Source organism: Protopterus annectens, chromosome 11.part0 (assembly GCF_019279795.1).
Source record: "Protopterus annectens isolate FY-2018-M chromosome 11.part0, PAN1.0, whole genome shotgun sequence".
In the NCBI taxonomy this organism is placed as follows: Eukaryota; Metazoa; Chordata; order Ceratodontiformes; family Protopteridae; genus Protopterus; species Protopterus annectens.
In genome coordinates, this window is record NC_056745.1 from 903,915,917 (window position 1) to 903,937,388 (window position 21,472).

The 21,472-nt window shown below is 38.7% G+C and overlaps 1 protein-coding gene across 5 annotated transcripts in view; it reads left to right on the forward strand.

The window, feature by feature from the left end:
* The first annotated feature begins 18,213 nt into the window (after window positions 1-18,213).
* Window positions 18,214-21,472, forward strand: part of CELF2 (CUGBP Elav-like family member 2) — a 1,986,852-nt gene continuing 1,983,593 nt past the window's right edge. For 2 of the 5 annotated variants that reach the window (XM_044088293.1, XM_044088297.1), the window contains exon 1: window positions 18,214-18,537. In XM_044088293.1, coding sequence (XP_043944228.1) covers window positions 18,431-18,537 — 107 coding nt within the window. In that variant the 5' untranslated portion in view covers window positions 18,214-18,430. The remainder of the gene's footprint in view (window positions 18,538-21,472) is intronic. The other 3 variants (XM_044088292.1, XM_044088301.1, XM_044088294.1) reach the window with 2 other exon arrangements.

Below are 21,472 nucleotides of genomic sequence, written 5' to 3' on the forward strand. Positions count from 1 at the left end.
TTTTGCAGTAGTACTTACAGTTTAATACCACCATAATGATACCATTTAGCCAATCAAATATTCTCATTTGAAGTAGTAGTTTTCTCAGTCCAAGGCAAGGCAGCAAGTCTTCCAGTGTGATTGTATTTCTGGTGATTGATTGCATTGTAGCAGTGTCTTCTCCTTTCCGTTCTGGAAAGTTGCAGCCATGTCTGCATAAGTACATAACTAGTAACCATCCACACAGTAGTACTATACCTATTTAAACCATATAAAGATGTGCATTTCCTGTCTTGTAGTGTTGTATCCCACTCTCTTGTTAGTGTATGATACACTGGATTTGCAAATACCTACTTTCTTTTCTTACACTGGTATTCTGTAAAATTGAAAGTGTGTGCGTGTGTGCGCACATTTATTTATATAAAATTAATATATACACAACGAATGCATGCACTTCCATCAAGGCTCCCATCTTCCCTTTTTTTATCTGAAGAATCTTCCTAATTCAGTATTTCATTTCATGCTAAACTTCTTTGCTCAAGCATTCTGGACAAAGTCAAAAATAATGGCAGAACAAAGGCCCAAAATTAGGGTCAGTTTCTAAATATTAATTCACTTTAAAAAGTTAATAGAACTGGATTTGCTTCATCATGCATTTTCGGAACAATATATTTGAAATTCTAAAGTCTGTCATTCTGGCTTTCTGTGGTACTCTGTGGTTTACTAGAAAGTCAAAAATTTTATGAGGGACATGGTAAAAAAAATGAGACAAAATCAGGGATGTTTTGCAAAATTAGAGACAGTCGATCTGTATAGTTCAGTTTGGAACTAGAGACAGATTAAAAAAGTCAGGAATCTACTATATCTTTGCAGTTCCCTGCCCTGATGTTCCATGTTGCCTACTAGACACTGGTTTCTCCTAAATGTTTGACTGACTTGATAATGCTATCACATTTCTTGCTGATGTGCCACCAGAACAAGTTCTGGACTAAAAAAGCAAATAGCTGAGATTGATTTCATATTTTATGGACTTGAGAGTACATTTTCAAACCATAGCATCAACACATTTTTTTCATGCTTGCTACAGATATTCAAGTTTGTTATAGTAGGCTGTTTTTTTTTCCCTTTCTACTACTGGTGCTTATATTCTGGACTCTGGAGGAGTTGGGTGAGTTTTATCTGAGATGATATAACAAGGGAAGATGGCACCAGTCTCAGTTGTACCATTTCTAATTTTTTTTTGAGGGGGGGAGCTTGCACTGTGGGTGGCACAGTAAGGTATTGCTTAGCATTGCAGCCGAAAAGAATTTGGTTCTGTAGTTCGATTTCTTGCAGGAAGCTTTTTGTGTGAATTTTGAGTGTTATATCCATGTGGGTTGTCACCAGGTCTGCAATTTGCACTTGCATACGAGACTCATAGGCAGATCAGTTAGCAGTGCTCAAAAAATTCCAATAGATGTTCATACGTAATGTGCGTCCAACAATGGAGTGCAGTTGCATGCATGACTGTTTCATGATTTGTATGTGTTGCTTACCAAGATAGACTCTGGCTTGAACTGTCTTTAAGTTTATTTTAAACCAAATTTTTAAAAACCTTTTTAGCTTAATGCTTCATTTTAAGTTGTTTTTCCAAAAATAGTTAAACCACTCGCAGCTAAATGATCTAGATGTTGGTGAAAATTCTGGAGGATTATATAGGCCCTGTGTTAGTAATGTTCAGCTGTCTTGCACCCCTTGCATATTACTTTATTCCTGCAAAACTTCTGACCCATGTGGTTGTGCTTCATACCTCTCCACGTCTTAGTGCAATACATCTTGACAAAACCTGACAAAATGGGGGGGGGGGCAGAGGCTCAAAAATAGGGACATATTTTAAATATTGCTGTTATACACTTAGTTGTTAGACTAGCATGGTTTGAAATTCAAATGTATGTCATTATTTAGTGACTTCAGTCCTCAGATCATCCTGGTGATTTGACAGAAGACCACAAATTTTATGAGGAACAGCAAAAATATGGGCCGAAAATGTGGATAGTAGAGGCATGCTGTGCTTAGTTCCCACTGTTGGGTATTGAAGGAAAGGTATGTTTACTTTTTGTGTGAGAACGTAGAAAGCAGAACTTTCTTACTGGCATCTGATTAGCTAATGGCACTATTATTTATTTACTTATTTATTTGTTGGACAGCAGATAAGTGCCAACAGTCTTTGTTTTATGATTATTTATTATGGTTCCTATCATATCTTTGAAGGAACTATTTGAACATCCAAGTCAAATGGAACAGTTACAAAGTAAATAAGGCTGTATCTGTCATTGGTTTATTCCATTAAGTAAAATAGCAAAGCAAGTGTTTAAGAACTGTTCCCAACTTGTTCTCCGTATAAATACAAAAATCAGATCTATTCGGTGCTGTTTGCTGTTTTATCACCGCTGCTTCTTGATTAATCTCCCCAGTGCATTGTCCCCAGACTGTTAGAATGGTTGAGCCTTATGCTACAGAATGGGCTTTTGTTCACAGTATTTTGGTGAAAGTGGAAGTAAATGGGATGTTTTGAATTCATAATTTTTATAGCAAGCACTTCATGTTCATTGCTAAGTATTTTGAAAATGTAATAAGCAGACCCGAAAAGAAACTTGGTACAGATTCTGAAGAATGTCAGCAACTGCTTATATGCAGTCTGTGACGGACATTAGTGCATTTTTATACTACTGTTGACAATACTCATATGCCTGTAAAGGGGAAGGGGAAATCACCTGGAAATGCACACATAAAATGAATCAATCACTGCTTCCACTAAATTCATCAAAAATATATGACATGTTGCTGGTAGAATGTGTTGCTTAACATGCAGAGAAGAACTGGCTAACTCGTTTGCAGACCACATGTGATATATTTTTGTGAATTTAGTGGAAGCAGTGGTTGATTCTTTTCATGTGTGCATTACCAGGTGATTCCCCCTTCCCCTGTGCAGGCATGTGAGTACATCAGCAATAGTATAAATCTAAATTAATGTCCATCACAGACTGCATATAACCAGTTGCTGACATTCTTCAGAATCTGTACCATGCTTAAGAACTACATAATTCCAAATTTATTTTTTTGGTTAACAGAATATTTCTTCTGGCAGCTCATGTTTTTATTCTTACTACACCAATACCTTCAGAGGTAAACTATGTTGGATAATAATGGGCCTTCGAGTTTGACTGCCATCCTCTTGAGGCCTTTAACCTAAACATTACTTGTCATTTGCCGACTCTCCAGCACTACTTATTTTGTTGGGTGTTACTATTTCTATAGTTCTGTGAAGTTTTATCAGTACAATATTTTATATTAAATCCACACAAATTTTATAGAGCTTCTGTAATAGGAAAAGATTTTCTAGACAGTGCATTGCAATTAGTGTGTGTGTGTGAGTGTGTGTGTGTGTCAGTGTTTTCTTTTGTGTTTGCAGAAGACCTTTGAATGAAAGTGATTTATAGTTTAGGTAAGAGTAGATTTAATGCTTTTCATATATTGTTTTTTTTGTTAAACATATAGACCAGTTAAACTCTCTTCAACCATGTTTTAGGATGCAGAGATAAATACAACCCAACCAGTATGTTTTGGGAGGCAAAAGGAAGTGGGAGGATCCAGAGAACTCATGCAAACACCACTTAGATAGCGACTTGATGTCAGTATTGAACTTTTGATGTCAGTGCTTGAATGTCAATGAAACAAGATCTACTCCATTCCCAGCAAAATTTACCCACTTGGAGTTTTATTATGGAGCCACTCTACTGTTCTGATGAAAGTTGTTCTTTGTTACTGTTCTGTTATTAACACTGGGCTTTTAAGGTTCAGAGCCAACCAGGAGCGGAGTCATCTTATTTATTTTAAAATGTACAAAACTTTAAGAAGAGACAAGTCTGTATCTAGGTAGCTAATTTTATTCCAGGTAAGCGGTTGAATATTGTAAGAATCTGTCACCCAGTTCAGGAGTATGTTGGTGGCATTTATACGACACCCGAGACCCCCAAAGACAAACATGGTAACTTCTTGATTCATGAGATAACTTTACCATAGGTTAAATAAAAACAAACTTCATATTTTGTAAGAATAACAAGATAAATAGCTTAGAATACAGTCTGATGTTTAAAATTTTCCGTGCCTTTTTAAACCTTGTTTTGTTTTCTGCTTCTCTGAGATACTCCTACTGTTATGCTAATATTGCATACTTCCATAATGTTTTGTTTGTGCATATGTCAACAAATGTACTTATATTTTTGCTATACAAAAGTAATATCTGCATTTAACTGTATACAATTGTTTTTTTTTTGTCATACTAATGTATAATTTGTTTTGGTGTAGCTAAATGGATATAAGCAAACATGTCTCTTCTTACTGTATTAACTGTTTGTTTAAAGCTTTTCTTCCTCAACGGCTAGTGAAAGGGGGGGGATTTCTACCCAGTCAGAGTGCTTCAGTAATCAAAAGCAAAGAAATAAGTTACATTTTTTTTGTCAGTGAATATATAATGACAGGGTGACTGAAATGGTGGTTAACCAGTGTTGTTGTAATATGGTGGTTGAAGGGGGAGGCAGGAGATTCAGTAATGACTATCTTAGCTTGGACTGTGTGCTTCAGAGGCTGATGCAAGTTCTGTAGGGGCTGTGTGACTGCAGCCCACTGTTTAGAGTTTAGTAAAGACCCATCAAATCACATGACATTAAAGTCTTTGTGTAAAACTGAACGATCCCTAAAGAGTGCTAGCATGTTTGTTTGGAGCATTGTTTTTACTTGGTGAGGCTTATTTAACAAAACTACTAATTTGTTTAGTCATTGATAGGCAGTTACTGTTAACATAGAATGTACACCTTTGTAGAAGACCCAGTTCCATCAGCTGTAGATAACAAGTAGAAGATATGTAGTAGGGTACATTGGTCTTATGATGAGTTATTTCCAGCTTTGTAGTTTATCACTCACACCTATTAATTGAAACTATCAAATTTCTGAAACTGTCCAAACATCACATGCTGGTTTCCTGTAAGTCTTAGTTCACACTGGTAAGAATAAGAATGTTTCTGTGATAGTCCACTGTGTGTGTGTGTTTAATAAATTACCGTGCACCAGGTACTGGATATGAAATGTGAGGTTTACATGTTCTGTTTTGTGCAATGTGTCTGTGATCTTGTAAGACAAATAAGTGAACTCTTACATTTTAACAATTTTACCTGGTGGGTGGGGGTGTGTGTGTTGAAATGTATCAGTGAGTAAAACGAAAAACATACCATCCATCATCTGTCTTCCAACTGACGTTTTAGTAAATTAGATTTTGTTTCCTTATGTTATTGAATTGTCCAACAATGATTAGGTCAAAATTAGACTTGAAAAGCCAAACAAGTATTATCCTTTCAGTGTGGTAATGTGATCTCCTGGTACACGGCTGGTATGATTCTCCAGAGTTGTAGCTAATATTCCTGTATCTAAAAGGGAACAGCCTTCCATAAATGTTACTATTTAGAAAGTAACATTTTGGCAGCTCAGTCAAGGGAAAGAATACAGGTTTTTAAAAGAGGTGCGTTTATAAGTGGATATCCTCTGTTGGGTACTTAACACTTCAGTTCATATTTATTATTAATTATTCCATTTTGCTGACTGTGATATCTCTGCTCTGGGCCAGTAATCAAGGAGCTTCCATCCTCATCACTGACACCGGTGAGGGATGTTCACTTGGAACAGAAAATAGATACACACACACTATTTCCAGATGCAGCTGTCTGCACCAAGCACAATTTCCCTTAAAAGCACACAGGGAACACACTCCTGCCCTGGGGCTGGGTTTCCATTTCCCTCACCAAGCCCTAAATAAGACCCCACACTGACCACAGCTGAAGAGTTGAGTCCATGGCCGAGTGTTCCAAATGAAGGCCTCCCCACCCTCTCTGTGAAACCAGTGCTCTGTGTCCCTGCTCCAGGTAGCTGACACACACTCTGAGATTTGATTTTCACACACACAGATTTTATATATATATATATATATATATATATATATATATATATACATACACACACGAAAGGCTGGCACAGATTTACCAGCTGTGCCCCCTCTGTCCAGACTATAAGGTAGATACTGTCACCAGAACTCTCCAAAGCCAGGTACTGTAAGGCTCTCTTACAAGGGTACCCACTTACATTGAGTAAAATTAATACTAATACAAAATGGTAGTGTTGGACCAAAGCAGCAAGGCTTTCAGGAGGGCCACAGTGTCACCAAATAAATAAAAGTACTCTCAAAGGTTAAAATTTTCTCTAAAAGACCATCCAAAATGAAATGTTTAAATATATTTAATAAGACTTTCGGCTTTTCCCAGTTAGGGGTCGCCACAGCAGAACTCCTGTCTGCTCATGATTGGCAGTGGATTTTTACGGTGCCAAGTTGGTAGCCCGACGCCCAACCTTCAAAGAAGGCACGCCCATTCACGCTCGCACCTACCTTCATGTCTTTAACGTCACCCGATTGTGGGGAGGACATGCAGACTCCTCACAGAAGGTGCTCCAGCTGAGAGTTGAACAGGAGAATCTCTTGCTGTGAGGCAACAACGCTAACTGCTGCACCATCGCGACTATTTAAATATATGGTTAAATATATTTAATAATAAAAGAAAATGAAAATACTAAATATATGTTTACAATAATCACCAGAGTTTCAGCCCCAGAAAATATTAAAAATAACACAAATGGAAAGGTTCACACAGCTGCAGAAAAACAATACTTAACTAATCTCACTATATTTTCCTGACTGATCTGGAGAATTACTGTCCCCTAGTTCACTTATTAGAGCAAGGCAAGATGAAGTATGAATGGTTTTCCTTCTTGTCAGGTTTCACAAACAGACTGCCCTGACACTTCTGTCTCATCTAGTATTAAAACATAATTTCAGTGCTGGATTACAGAATGACATGACATACATCTGGTCATCTGACTCTGGTTTTCACACTTCCCCTTTTACTAGAAACTGAACAAGAATCTAGCACATATGTATCATAAAACACATACACAGAGCTTTGCTAAGATGTGTTATAACATCTGGAAGCTATAAAACTATTTCAAAAACTTCCCCCCTTCCAGGGTAGCAATTAGTTCACCCCTAAGGACAGTACAGTAGAATTCCTAATCTTGGTTTTCACAGACATTTTGTCTCTGGCTGCAATCAGAACTATTAAGATGCAATATTTATGGCCTAAGCCAGGTGATTTAATTTCAGAATATTTTTCAAAGTTAGCTGGGCTGAGATTACCCTCTTCTCTTCCATTATCCTCTGTTACAAAGTATTAATTTCAACAGTTACAGTACCGTCTGACATACAGGTGTATTTCTTTTCTGTCCAGCATAACCCACTGTTGGTACATTTTTAATAGGTTCATAGGTGTCTACTAGGCTAATGGCCTTTGGGCCTTTACAAGCCTAGCCATAGGATTACCCTGGCATAGTGCCACCTGACCTTGGTTCCCAGTGCCTCTGTCAAGTAGAGCCACTATAGTTATCTCAGGGGTGAATTTTCCGTTTCCCATCCAGTCATCAAGATTTCTCTTGAAGAGGGTCAGCGAGGTTTTCTGCTTGACATGTATAGGAAGTCTGTTCCAAAGCATGGTCAGTCTCTGGGTTATGAACCTACCCCTCCAGCATATTCTGTTAGTTGTGGTAATGAGGTTGAGGTCTGTGGAGTGTGTGGTGCAGAGGGCTTGGGATTTTTTTAGATGTAGCATTTCTAACAGAGCCAGGTCAGACATGGCTTTGTAAGTCAAGCAGCGATCGCCTCTAAGTAGGCAATATAAGACAAGAGTATAATTGGTGCTTTTCATGTCTGTCCATATAGGACAAGTGTTTAAGGCCTAGGATTCTCTTTGTGAGGTACATTTGCAGCCTCTCCAGTTGTTGCAGGTGTCTAATGAGGTACATGCCAAATGGGGCATTGTACTCGATGATTGGACTAATAAGGGAAGAGTAGAGGGAGACAATGACCTCTTTCTTCTTGGATGCAAAACCCTTAGTAATGAGATGTGCCACATAGAAGGACATTCTGACAACAGTGGCAATGTGGTGATCAAAAGAGAGGTTACTGTCAACTTGTTTTCCCAGATCTCTTATAATGCTTTCTGTGTTCAGTGGACTACCATCAATGTGGTAATTAATGGGAACCGGGTTTTTCCCAAAGTGGATGATGACACATTTTTTGGCATTGAGCTTAAAGCCATGGTTCTGACACCAGTCATTGGTCTCGGTGAGGCCATTCTGTAGGATGGCAACATCATTTGGGGAGTTAATAATAGCTCCCAACTTGCAATCATCTGCATACTTTGTCAGCCAGAATCCTTCATGTTGGCCTAGACTTCAGAGAAGTAGATACCAAACAGGAGAGGACCCAGGACCGAACCCTGTGGGACTCCACTCGTGACTAGTCGGCAGTTTGCCTTGGAGTCAGCTACTTTCACTCTTTGGTTTCTATCTGTGAGCCAATTTGCAACCCACCTAGTGATATAGGGGTTGATGCCAAGCTTAGTGAGTTTTTCTAAGATTCCTGAGTGGGGAATGGTATGAAAAGCCTTGGCCAGATCAAGGTAGGCTTTATGAACCAATTTGCCTTCATCCACAGCTCTGATGACTGACTCAAAGAAGTCGACCAAGTTGAGCAGGCATAAGTCTACTGTTCACAAAACCAAACTGTGTGGGATCCAGAGTTTGGAGATTCCCTATATCCTTGTTTATTAAGCCCATGATGTTGTGTTCCATAGCTTTGCATATCAGACTCATCAAGCTAATTTGGCCATAGTTCCCAGGGTCTATAATCACTCCTCCTTTGTGGAGAGGGATGACTGTAGCAGTGCGCCATTCTGTAGGGACAAAACCAGGGCACAGAGGGTGAGGTGCCAGTTCACTCTGTAGTTCATGTAGAACACAACCAGGGATGTTGTCAGGTCTCATAGAAGCTGTATTCTTTACCTTGGACAGTGCTGTTTTAACCTGTGCAGCAGTAATACTGGGTGCCTGGAAATCTACTGGTATTACGATTGGTCCTTTGGGGGGAGGAGAGGGGTAAAGTTGGCACTGAGTCTGTCGGCCAGCATACTGGCAGTATCTGTTGGCTCGGTAAGGAGGTACCGTTGTGCAGTAGCTCTGAGCAAATCTGGGTATTGCCGTGGAGATTCTTTACATAACTATAGAAGACCTTGTGGTTGTGTTTACCATCTGCTGCAATACTGTTTTCATAACTAGCTTTAGAGGATTTGATGTGGGATCTCAACTTTTTGTTGAGGCTGATGAGCGAGTTTTTCCAGTCTTGGGACTTCACTTTATTCCGCATCAGTTTCCTCCTTATGTTGTAGAGTTTGTTTATGGCAGGGGACCACCAGATCGGCTTCCTTTTTTTGGAGGAGAGCATCTTGGTTCTATTGGGTATGGCAAGAGTCATGCATTTGTGTATGTGTTCGTACAATGCATTGATGTATGATTCTGCGGTCACGCAACTATTCTCCATTTGCATTGGTGCTGTGAAGTTAGCCACCTCTGTTTTTAGGAGCCCAAAGTTAGCTTTGGAGAAGTTTTCCATGGTGGCTACCTTTAAGGGGGGGGGGGTGTGTGGGAGGGATATGGATTTCCAAGGTGATTAGTTTGTGGTCGGATCTAACCAGGGAGGAGCTGACTATTGGTGCACAGCAATGGTTGCCCATGTTAGTAATGACCAGGTCAAGGATGTTGCTATGTCTAGTGGGGGTAAGAACGAGCTGGTCCAGGGCATTGGAATTAATGAACTCCAGGAAATGTTGGGCAAGTGTATTTGGTACATGAGTAGTTTACCCAGTTAATGGAGGGGTAGTTGAAGTCGCCTAGTAAGAGAGTGTTAGGTTGGACCCTAATGTTCTCCAGGGTGCTTAAGAATGTGGAGTGCGAGTCTTGGGACATGGTTGGGGGACCTATAGCAGCCTATGACCTGAATCGTTGTCTTACCCAATGCTAGCTGCACCCGAATTATCTCTGATGCATTATGTTGGGCTACCAGGCTGGAGGTGTGCGCATTCTTTATGAATATGGAAACACCACCAACTTTTGAGCTCCAGTCCAAGTTCTGGAGCCAAAAGGTGTGGAATGAGTTATAGCCTGGTAGTGCAGGGGTGTGTTTTGCTGCCTTGAACCAGGTCTCTGTTAAAGCACAAATGTCGATGTTCTCCATTTTAAGGAGTGCCTCAAGTGAGTGCATTTTGAGATTTAAACTTCTAGCATTGAGTAACATGACCTTCAAATTGCGTTTAATAGTAGCTGTTATGGTGGTAATTTGGTCTTTGGAACACTGCCTAAAAAAAGGCAGTATAGGGATGGCAAGAGCCTTGGACACTATCCGGAAGCCCAAGGGTGACAGATGCAGGCCATCTCTGACTAAGCATCGAGGTCTGTCAATCATGTCATCCCAGGCAGACAGATACTGGATCCCCTTAGAATGACACCACAAACTTAGCCAATTGTTGAAATCAATCATTTTCTGCTTGTACTGTGGTATCATTCTGGGTGATGGTAGGATGCTGCTCAGGGCTAGGGTCATACCCGCCGGAGCTACATAATCTGGGAGCTCCTCCATGTCTCTTTTCATGTAGTCTAGGGAGGTACATCTCAGGTCATTCACACCCACATGTACAATGACAGAGTCATATTTGTACCTGTTGTTGAGGGACCTGAGTGCGTGCGTTATTTGGTGGATCCTGGCACCTGACAGGCAGCTGACTGTTACTTTCTCCTTATTTAACCTAGTGAGTGGGACATCAGTGTACCTCACTATCGAGTCACCTATGACTAGTGTGTTGGGCATGCTGTTTTGCCTTAGGAGCTTTGTTTGAGTGGCACACTGTTTAGGAAAGTTATGTGTCTCATGATTAGTGTTGGGTTGTGGTGGTCGGGTACGTTTCTGCCTTTGATGTCTCTGCTGCTTGGGTAGATTTTTATTGAGATCCTCCGCGAAGGTAGGTGTGTGGTTTGTGTTTTTATGTGGAGGCAGTGCTGGTGTGTGTTCTGGAGGGCTATGTGTTTCATGTGGTGTGGTGCAAGTGTTGACCTACTCCTCTTGACCAGCTATTTCGATCTTGGCTGGAGATTGCGTGGCTTCCAGTTTGGATATATAAGTGCATCTCTCACAAGTCTGAGTTTTGGAAGGTAAGAGGAGTGGGTTGTCAGTGTACAGGAGGCAGTTGCTACCTTACATCAGGATGCCCAAGTTCACTAGGTTAATAAGAGAAAGCACAGGGAACTGACCTTTAGACATGCCTGGAGGAGTGGGCATTGATAATAAGTACTGGATCTGTTTCCTTGTAGAACGTTTAGTGCTGGTAGCTACAAGAAGTCTGGTAAAGTGCTATGTTAAACTAATAAGCTAGTATAAGTGCAGGAGAGGAGAGAACTAGTAGATCTAAGGGAAAAATTGAAGAGAAGACTCTAGCACCGCTCAGAAGTTTATAAATAGTCCTGAATACAGCAAGTCTGTATCTGGACTAGACTAATTACAGGAACCACGGGAAATAAGAGCAAATGCGGGCTTTTAAACCGGAAAGTTGCGAGAGATGGAAAAACTGTCCAAACGCCCAATAAACTACAATTTCTGGGCCAGGAACCACTCCTCTTGTGGGGATAGGCTACCCTAGTGCTTACCACTCCCACTTATAAGCTAGAAGGCTTCCCTCCAGCACAGAAAGGCTTGGGGGGGCTCAGATGCTTACAAACAGTCTTGGACACAGCAAATTTGTATCTGGACTAGACTAGTTACAGGAAAGGGGGAAAACAAGCCCAAACACAGGCTTTTAAGCCATAAAATTGAAAGGGATGGAAGAAACTGCCCGAAAGGCCAATAAACCACAATATCTGGGCCAGAAACCACTCCTCTTGTAGTAGATAGGCTACCTAATGCTTACCACTCCCACTGATAAGCTACAAGGCTTCCCTCCAACACAGAAAGGCTTGGGGGGCTCAGAAGCTTACAAGCAGTCCCGGATACAGCAAATCTGTATCTGGACCAGCTTTACAAATACATTTTCAACACAAGCACCTCTGTAAATCACTTTGATATACAAATGACATACAGTTCTTTACAAAACTCCAGCTAGCTATTGCTGGCACATGTTACACATCCACTGCCTTACTTCTGGCATAGCTGATACCTCACATCGTCACACTGACATTGCTTTTAATGGGGTCCCCAAATGACTGAAAAATACCTCATTGAACTGTATCATATCTGTGATGCCCCAGCACTGACCCAGTAATCAAGTAGCCTCAATCCTCACCACTGGCAACAGTGGGGGATGTACACACTGGGAAGATGACAAGTACACACACAGTAAAGTGCAGTTTCCCTTAAGAGCACACAGAGACCACAGTCAGTTTGGGGCTGTTTTTTCCCTCTTTCTCCAGATCCCCCAATAAGACTCCCCACTGGCACAGCTATTGAGTTGAGATCTCAGTGAGTAGCCAAGCCAAGACATCCAGCACTCTCTCTGACCAACCAGTGCTTCGTGTCCCTGCCCAAGTAGCTGACACACACATTTTGAGATTTGATTTATGCATAAACACACACACCTAGGAAATACTGGCACAGGTTTATTAGCTATACCCCATTTGCCCAGACTATAAGGTAGTTATCACTGCCACTAGAGAACTCTTTATCACCTCAGACGATTCTTTATCACCTACTTTAAGGCCCTTAATAAAGGGTGTCCAATCTTAATGTGTAATGTTACAGTTAATCCAAATGGTAGTTTGACCAAGAGCAAGGCTATTAGGAGTGGCCTGCCCAGTGTCACCAAGTAGATATGCATATACACTAACTGCTTAAATATCTCTAGACAGACCAGCCACAATTGAAAGGTTTAAATATATTTAATAAAAGAAGAAGAAAATACTCAGTAAATAATCAGTTACATCAAAGTTCAAAATCACAGGAAATACTTAAAACAACATTGGAGGATAGTCTGAAATAAATAAAGAAAACAACTAAGCTTTACTTCACTATATTCCTGTCTGTATCTAAGAGAAATTACTGTACCCTAGTTATCTTACAGAGCCAGGTAAGGCAGATGTGGTGAGTGGGTTTTCCAGCTGATGCTGTCAGGTCAAAGACAAGATACAAAATGCATTACCTCACTCAGAGAGTTCTTTAATATCTCAAGTATTGCTGCTGGGATACTTGCAGGATGACATCAGTTCTTGTCATCTGACTTTAGTTCCCAAGCTAAACCCCCCATTGCTAGAAACTGCCAGCCTTTAGCATCTACCTGTGAAAAATACATAGCCCTTAGATCTTTGCAGCTTCCGGAAGACATAAAACAATAAAATACAAGACAATGCAGAAAGCTCCCTATGGTGCAGTTATAAAACAATTTAATTTCAACTATTTTCTTGAAGTTTTGCAAGCTTACCCTCTATGTTGTACTTACCACTGTTCAAATATATACATTTACAGAGTTAAAATAGTAATAATATACATTTGTGTTCTTTTCCAGTAGGGTACACTGTAGATGCATCTCCCAAGCTCAGCACTGCCCAAACCCTGTTCAGCACACATACTTCTGTACCAGCAGTTTGATATACACATAATATACAGTTCTAATATAGTTGTAACACAAGCATATGAATCATGTTGATATTCACAAGTGACATATAATCATTTACAAAATTCCAGATAGCTGGGCTGGCAGTATCTCCCTTTTGTTACACTTCTATATAAATCATGTTAATGTTCACAAATGACATATAATTATTTACAAAATTCCAGCTAGCTGGGCTTGGCAGTATATCCTTTTGTTACAATACCAATGACTGAGAGAGAGTATAACTGAAAATGTCTAAATCACAATAATATCCCATCTGGAATGCTATTAAAGACTGAAAGTTCATAATCAGTGGCATTCTCAGCTGCTACAATACTAACATACATTGTCACTTCCAACAAACATCTAAATCCATTTTTATGCCTCTCTTACCTCTCAGCTACTGACTAATTCAGCATCTGAAGTTGCACAACTTCAGACACTAGCATAGTACCCAGTTTATGAATCTGAACTTCACACTAATCTCCAAAATTGTATAACCTACGTGTATCCTCCCGTAGGAGCATGTGGGAAGTGGGCTTGCCTAACATATACAGTATAACTGCAGATAGTATTCAGCAATGTGTGTGTGCGTTTTTTTTTTCATGCTCTGATTTGGTATTTTTTTACGATATTATGGTTTAGTTTTCATTGGGTATTAGTGTTGTTCTGGTCTTATTTAACTTGCCCACCTTTGATGATGGTATTTTGTTTGTAGTTTTCTATATCCTGTTATTTGTGCACTTGTTTTTGAGGGTTGGGTAAGGATTTTGCATTCAGGTTGCTATTGTGTGCGTTTTTCTTTTTCAGATTTACACCTTGCAAGCTCTGTTAGTTACTGTTCTGATTGGAATATAATTTTCTTTTTCAGCTGATCATAGCTTGTATATTTTCTATGGACTTTTCAATTGCACTGCTGATTCCAAACCCAGTATTATATCATGTTTAACTACTTGCGCATTTTGCTTTGCCAGCATTCAGTATTTGATATTAAAGCTTACACTTATGCTTACTTACTGCATTTAATGAAGTTTTGCTGAAGGGTATATCCTTTATCACCAGTTGCGCATATTTATGGTTATCACACATAATTGGGCAGTTATACCCTGTGGGGGAAAAAGTTTGAAAAATTCCAAATGCCCTGATATTTCTGGGGAAGTTACCTAAATTGTGGCATAAAACCATGCTACTGTATGAAACCATCACATGCAAAACAGTAGAAACGTGCAGTTTTACAACAGGGAGTTTTTAATAGAATGTTTAATACAAATCATTCCTATACTTTAAACAAATAGAATGCCATGCAAAATATCATGTTTCATTAAGGAATACCTCTACTTTGGGTGTCTAAAAATGTGGCATAATAGTTCTTAGTAATGTTAGCCCTGAATTTTCAATGTCTTTGTTATTTAGCTATCCACCAAACTAAATTTTTCAACTTGTCTGTCCATTGTAATAATTTTTTTTTTCACAATTCACTGTTTAAGCAAATTACAGCACTTTCTACTGTGGTTTCCATTTGCTAGTGACAGAGCAAGTTTTTCAGGTAAAGTTATTCTGTGTTGTGACCTTGGTGCCATTCTTCGTGGAATGATGTGCGTATTGTGTACAACATTCTTGATCTGCAGTTTGTGGCACTAGTATTCCAGGTGTCAAAAGCATACCTTATAGAAATATATCTGACTAAGAGGAATATTATTTGCGGCTGCAAGTCCAAAAGACTTAAAAACTGACCCAAGGTGTGCTGACAAACCCTTTGCAACAATGTGAATAACAGTAACGCTGTGAATAAGCTAGGTTATTTAAGTAGCCTGAGCCTTATTTCTGCCAGATGGGCATTCTTGTTTGAACATGCTGCACTGTATATGTATTTTTTTGTAAAGTGCAGGAGACTAAGCTCCTTACAGGAATATTCATTCTCATTATGTTACAGTACCTTGTGGGCCAAAAGTCTTCCTGTCAGTAATGATATTGTGCAGTGTACTGTGATATGTAGATTATCTAGCATGAATCTCTAACTTCATGAAGTTTGCAGCACTTTGGGTTTATGCATGTATGCTCTTCATTGATATTGTACTTTGTTTCACTGCTCACAGGTGGCATTTCAGTCTTTCTGAGAGAATCCTGCTTACAAAACATTACCAGAACTGTTTCTGCTAACTTTTGGTTTGTCATTTGTGCTGCCATCTTTTGTCATGCATAGTAAAGCCGTGCAGCAGTTGACCTTTGTCTTAGTTATTTATTGCACTGCATTCCAGCCTTTCTGGTTCATTGCACTGGCTAATGATGTCCAGTACTGGCATACCTATTTCCTTGTGCTAAAACATTTTTGTGCACATCTTTCACACATGTAGGTTAAGGGCTTCTTTTGTAGCAGTGTTGTCAGTTTGAGTGTCATGTTTTCTTTAGTTAGATACTTTGGATAGTTTTCTTGCATTTTATGTGGTTTACTGTCTACCAGCTAGACAGCCTTGGTTGCAGTAGACATGCCAGCAGTTATTAATTTTTTTTTTACCTTCTTGAGTGTTTGTAAAGTGGTTTAAGCTGCTTTTTATAGTTTTTTTCACAACTAATGAAAATATAAAATAAATAATGTGGCAATATTGTCAAAAAGTGATACTTATTAGAACCACTGGTATGCGTTATTGCCCTGTAGTCTTTACAGATAGCAAGTCCTGTAGTTTGGACAACCCTTAGTCTGTATGACTATTTTTTCATCTTCGGTATCTGTCGTAGGGTGAAATGTTAGGGCTGTGAGGCATAGCTCTTATAGCCAAGATGCAGTTTTTGTAGAATGTATTTTGGCAGACAAGAAGAGTATCTTGCCATTGTTTTGGAGAATGGCACTTTTGGCTGCTAATACCATGTTCATGTAAAAGTTATTATAGGCTTTTCGTGGCATACTACTTAATAGTGTGACCTGTAGCCTGATTGGAATCAGATTTGTCTCAGTGGAGTTAGGTTTCAGTGTTAAAGCTGTAGTGCTACAGCAGAATAAAAGATGTCTTCCCAGAGACAGGGGAGTTTTAGGCCTTAAGTCGCTAGACATTTCTCTCTCGGATACTTGTTTGCTGTGTTTTTCCTTAACCATTTATTCCACAATTCCCCACTGCTGGAGGTAGTAAAGCATTCAGTTATCAAGGCTTAGTAGTAATGGATGGGTCACTCCATTAGATCTCAGCCTGCTGTAGGAAAATGTATAATGTGCATTAAGAAGTCCCTAACTAAGTCAGCTGTACATGTGTAGCATGACAAAGGTTAAGGTTAAAAGTGATTCTGATGTGTTTTAGCTGTTGAGAAATGACATAATAGTAAAGATGTACTCCCTGATCTTGCAAGTGTTTCACTAACTGTTGATTGCTAAGAAGGTGTACTGCAGATGACTTGAATTCATCGTTTATGTTCCATATTTTATGTATTTAGTCATGCTTTTGAGGTAAATCCTGTGTTCTATAGTCTTAGATTTGTGTAAGTATGTTGTGGCTGAAAGGGGAAAAATTTGTGCTAGCTCATACATTTGTTTACTGAAACAAAATTTAAGTAAATTAAAAAATTAATAAACACATTTCCCTTTGTCCATGAGAAAGTTCATAATGTTTATTTTTTGTTTATTACACAGTTTTCTTTAGTGGGTTCCCGGTATTGGATGGAATTTATTTCTAACTACTCTGATCCTTTTCCTTAAGGGTTGTATTGCTCCCCCCCATTTAACATGCATGTGCATAACATTTATCATTTCTTACCTGTTTGCTCCCTGTGGTATTTGTCAAGGATGCTAACACATTATTTGACTGGTATTACTGTTTGTGTAAGTTTTTTTTGTTTGTTTTCTGCCAAAACATAGTTCTTTCCATGGTACTTATTGATCTTGAACTCACATTTTTTGTCTCTTGCATTAGGGCAAACTGGTGAAAATAAAAAATGCCATTCAGAAGCCATTTTGTGTATTTCTACTGTGGTTCACTGATAGATCCTGAGATGATGCAGTAATTGAACTCTGGGTTCACAGATCTGCTCACAAAAATAGATAAGCTCACGTGGGAGAATGACCATTTTCTGTGTTTCTTTTTTCCATCCTTGTAGAGATATAATTGAGTCATGCTATCTATAAGCATACTGAAATTAAAGTTGCAGTAGCCTTACACGATATTAAGACCTTAAGCAGGCTTAAATTGTACATTTATACATACGTTAATAGTGTTTACATCATTTACTGTTTACTGACTAGACAAAGACAAATGGCTACAGATTATGTGATAGTATGCTAAAATTTTTTTGCAAAGCAAAGTGTCTGTTATGTTCAGTGCAGTTGTTCTTTAAGACTTTTGTTTAATGTAATTGTCTCACTAAAGATAAATTATATATGTCCCCTTCTTTTAGGAAGAAGAAATCCCTTCATAAAACAGCTTGATAGTTATGGCTTATAGCAAGTGCTCACTGAAAGCTAGACTGCATATGAATCTCATCAAGTTTCAGGAGTGAGATCCCTCCTACATTTATCTTTCATTGAAAAGAATAGATCCAATAGTTAATTTTCTTTTTTTTCTTATGTCTATTATGTCTAATTTTTAAGATAAAAAAGAAAACTGGCAGTAACCAGGCAAGACAGAACACAAATAAGGCCACCGTAGGCAGCTCAGTAAAATATGCTCTGACAAACGTAACTTGTCAGAGAGGATTGTTTCTGCTTAGTGAATCTGCAGGGGCCCCCTTGCTCCACCACTCAGCATTGACTAAAACATAGAACAAGAGAAAGCGAGAGAGAGAGAGAGACAGAGAGAGACAGAGACAGAAAGAGGAACTGAGTGAGAGAGTTAGCCATTAGTGCTGTAGCTACTGTGTCACTGATGTTTGAGCACACTTCTGAACTGGCTTTTGTTGAGAATATCCGTGTAGAAGGCATGCGCTGTCCCAAATCTGCTGTTACTATGAGAAGTGAGGATCTGCTTTTAAGGTAATGTGACAAATCTTTTGTTTCTCTTTGTGTTTTGAAGTATATTCGGGCCTTTTTGGGTCAGTCAGAATGGTTTGCGGATGAACTTGTGTTGAGAATAAATAAAATAAAACAGTGCCCATAATCTTATGAGTACTTTTGACTACAGTCTACAGAGATGTGTGATTCAAGGCAAATTAAGCAACAGCAAAAAAAGCATATGAATAACACAGGCTTCAAAATGCTATTTATTTTTTATAATCCAGCGTTTATCACCAAGCAGAGCATGTACAGTAAGCCTTGGAGGGAAAAAAGACTCCATATTAAAGGCAGTATTTAAAGACCACCTTAAATAATGGTTTATCCTGTTGAGTCATTAAAGCTGCACCTAACATGCATCCTGCTAAGACATAAATGTTTGCCTGTAAGTCTTCCATCCTCAAAAAAAAAAAAAAAAAAATGACCCTAGATCTTATAGTCTTACATCCTCTAAAAAGGACCATAGACCTTGCCTTTTGGGGGTGCACAGCAAAAACTGCATTGGAGCAAGCTATATTTTCTGCTTTAGAAAAAAATGTCTTTTGTTTATCTGCGAGCTGGCGTTGAGGGGTTGAATGCACATTTTGGTTTGACAATGGGACAGCCAAACAATGGAACTGTCAAACTAGCTCAGTTCATATCAAGGGGCTTCCTGGCTCCCCATCCCCCCATCACATAGTCCAGCTCCATTTTATTCATATTTTTAATACAGTCTAGCCTGCATACATTCTGTCTTCTGTGGAGTTTGTACTGTTTACAGTCAGCCTAATGCATGTGTTTTACTTGCACTTAATAGTTCTTTGGGATTTTACATGCCAGAGTAATCTCTGTTGGTTTAAGAGAGATTTATTGCTCATCTGTCCATTAACAGTACAAAAGAAGTTATAAGAATTGATTCACAACAGCAGTAATCATGCCATCAATCTGGTAAATGGTGTGTTGCCGGACAGCTCCCTGCAATATTTGAGATTTACTTTCTCATTCTATGTAAAGCTGATGTCTGTGTGACTACGTGCAGAGCTGCCTATCATACAACACCTTTGTACTTTTTTTGTTAATACTGGAAAGTGTTGTAAACATTGAATTGTGTTAATTATCTCTGTAGGTCAGATAAGGACAGTAAGAAAGTCTCACAAAAGTGTTCTCAGAAACCTTGGGGAAAAGATCTTTTAAAATGCTCATTATGTTTGCCATGCATCACATTGTTGAAATATTTTACATTTTATGGAGATCTTTTATTATGTTCATATTATTATGTATTTGTCAAATGCTTGGACTTTATTGGGTTATGGTAGGTTTGAACAGACTACAAGTAACATGTTCTTAGGGTTTTGTTTCAGCACAGTAAAGCCCATAGCCTGTGACTAGATGAACTATGTAAGCCAGGATATCACTGCTTTTTAGTTTAGTGCATTTTAACTTAACACTGGGCTCCCTCTCAATTATCTGTGTCATCTTTTAGTATTGGTGTGTGTGTGTGTGTAATCCCCGTAAAATATTCAACTGTTTTTTTTTTGTTCATTCTGATCAGTCTCCTCTGAGTATGAAAACGTGAACCTTGGACTTGGGTCGCATTAATGCACTTAGTGGGAACACTTAGTGTGGACATTAATAATATCTTAAGTACAGTTTGACTGTCTCTTTCCATGTTTATAGCACAGTACTGGTTCACTGTACTTCTCCTTCCTTAGTAAAACTTCAATCAGCATTCACTGAAGTGCAGTGTGCTTAGCAGCCTCACTCTTACTGATTTTCCAAGATGACCAGAGTCTCTCCTCGTATGATTCTTCATTCAGCATAGTGTTTTACTGCCAAGTAGGCATCAAGGAGTCCAGTGACTTGTGACATGTCACATAAATTACTGATGTGGAAGGAATTTCACAGCATAACCCTGCAATGGATATTGACTTCTGTTGTCATGGTCATTTGCCGTTAGGTTGTTTTGCAGTAAAGTCAAAATAGGACAGATTTGTTCATGTAATGAAATGGCATAACTGTTACACTGATAAAAGAACAAAATGTGAAAGCTGGTAAACTTGTAAGGGTAAACAAAGACTGCATTAAACATAGCTAAACAGACACCATTATTGGTTTAGGCTAGCTAATGAGAAGCAACTACTAGGCATTGTTGTATTTGTTCTGGGTGGACTCAAAAGCTTTGAGAGAGAGTAAATTACATGCATTTGCACCACAATATATGCAAGTGGTGGTTGTAGGATCAAGCTTAGGTCTTTGACGTGCATCTGATTCACAACTCATTTCCTGTACCATATTTACATCATACTTTCACTTGTAGTCTTATGCAGTTAACTTGTTTCTAAATGAAACTTGACTATATTTTAAAATATTTTTATTGTAACAGTAACACGAGGGAAAGACAGTCATTCATTATATTCATACAATATAAGGAAAGTGCTTAGCTGTAATCTTAATATCACTTTTAGGAATGAGCGGCACATCATAACATTTCTTAATTTTGTTATTCTTTGAGTAAGACTTTAAAAGTACAAATAGCATTCTCTAGTGACTATTAAAATACCCCTTACTGATGGATTTTTGAATCAAGTAAGCTGTACTCAGTAGACCCACAAACTGATTACATTATATGAAGACATCTATTGTCATACTAAAAGTGTAATTTGTATTTATAGTTGTATTTGAATTGATGTATAATTTGTGTGCGTGCACACATTACTGTACAAGTTACACTGAGCGGATTGTCATGAAGCTTAGAGAGATTCAGGAAGTTAACTGATTTGTTCAGAGATGAAGTTTGTAAATGGCTTTGAATTCGAGATTATTGGCTCTCCATTTTTTTTTTTTTGTAATTTTCAAAGGAAATAATTTTGAAGTGACAATTTACTCATTTCCAGACATCTTAAATGGAGAAAACAATGGGTCAGTATCTTTTTAAAAA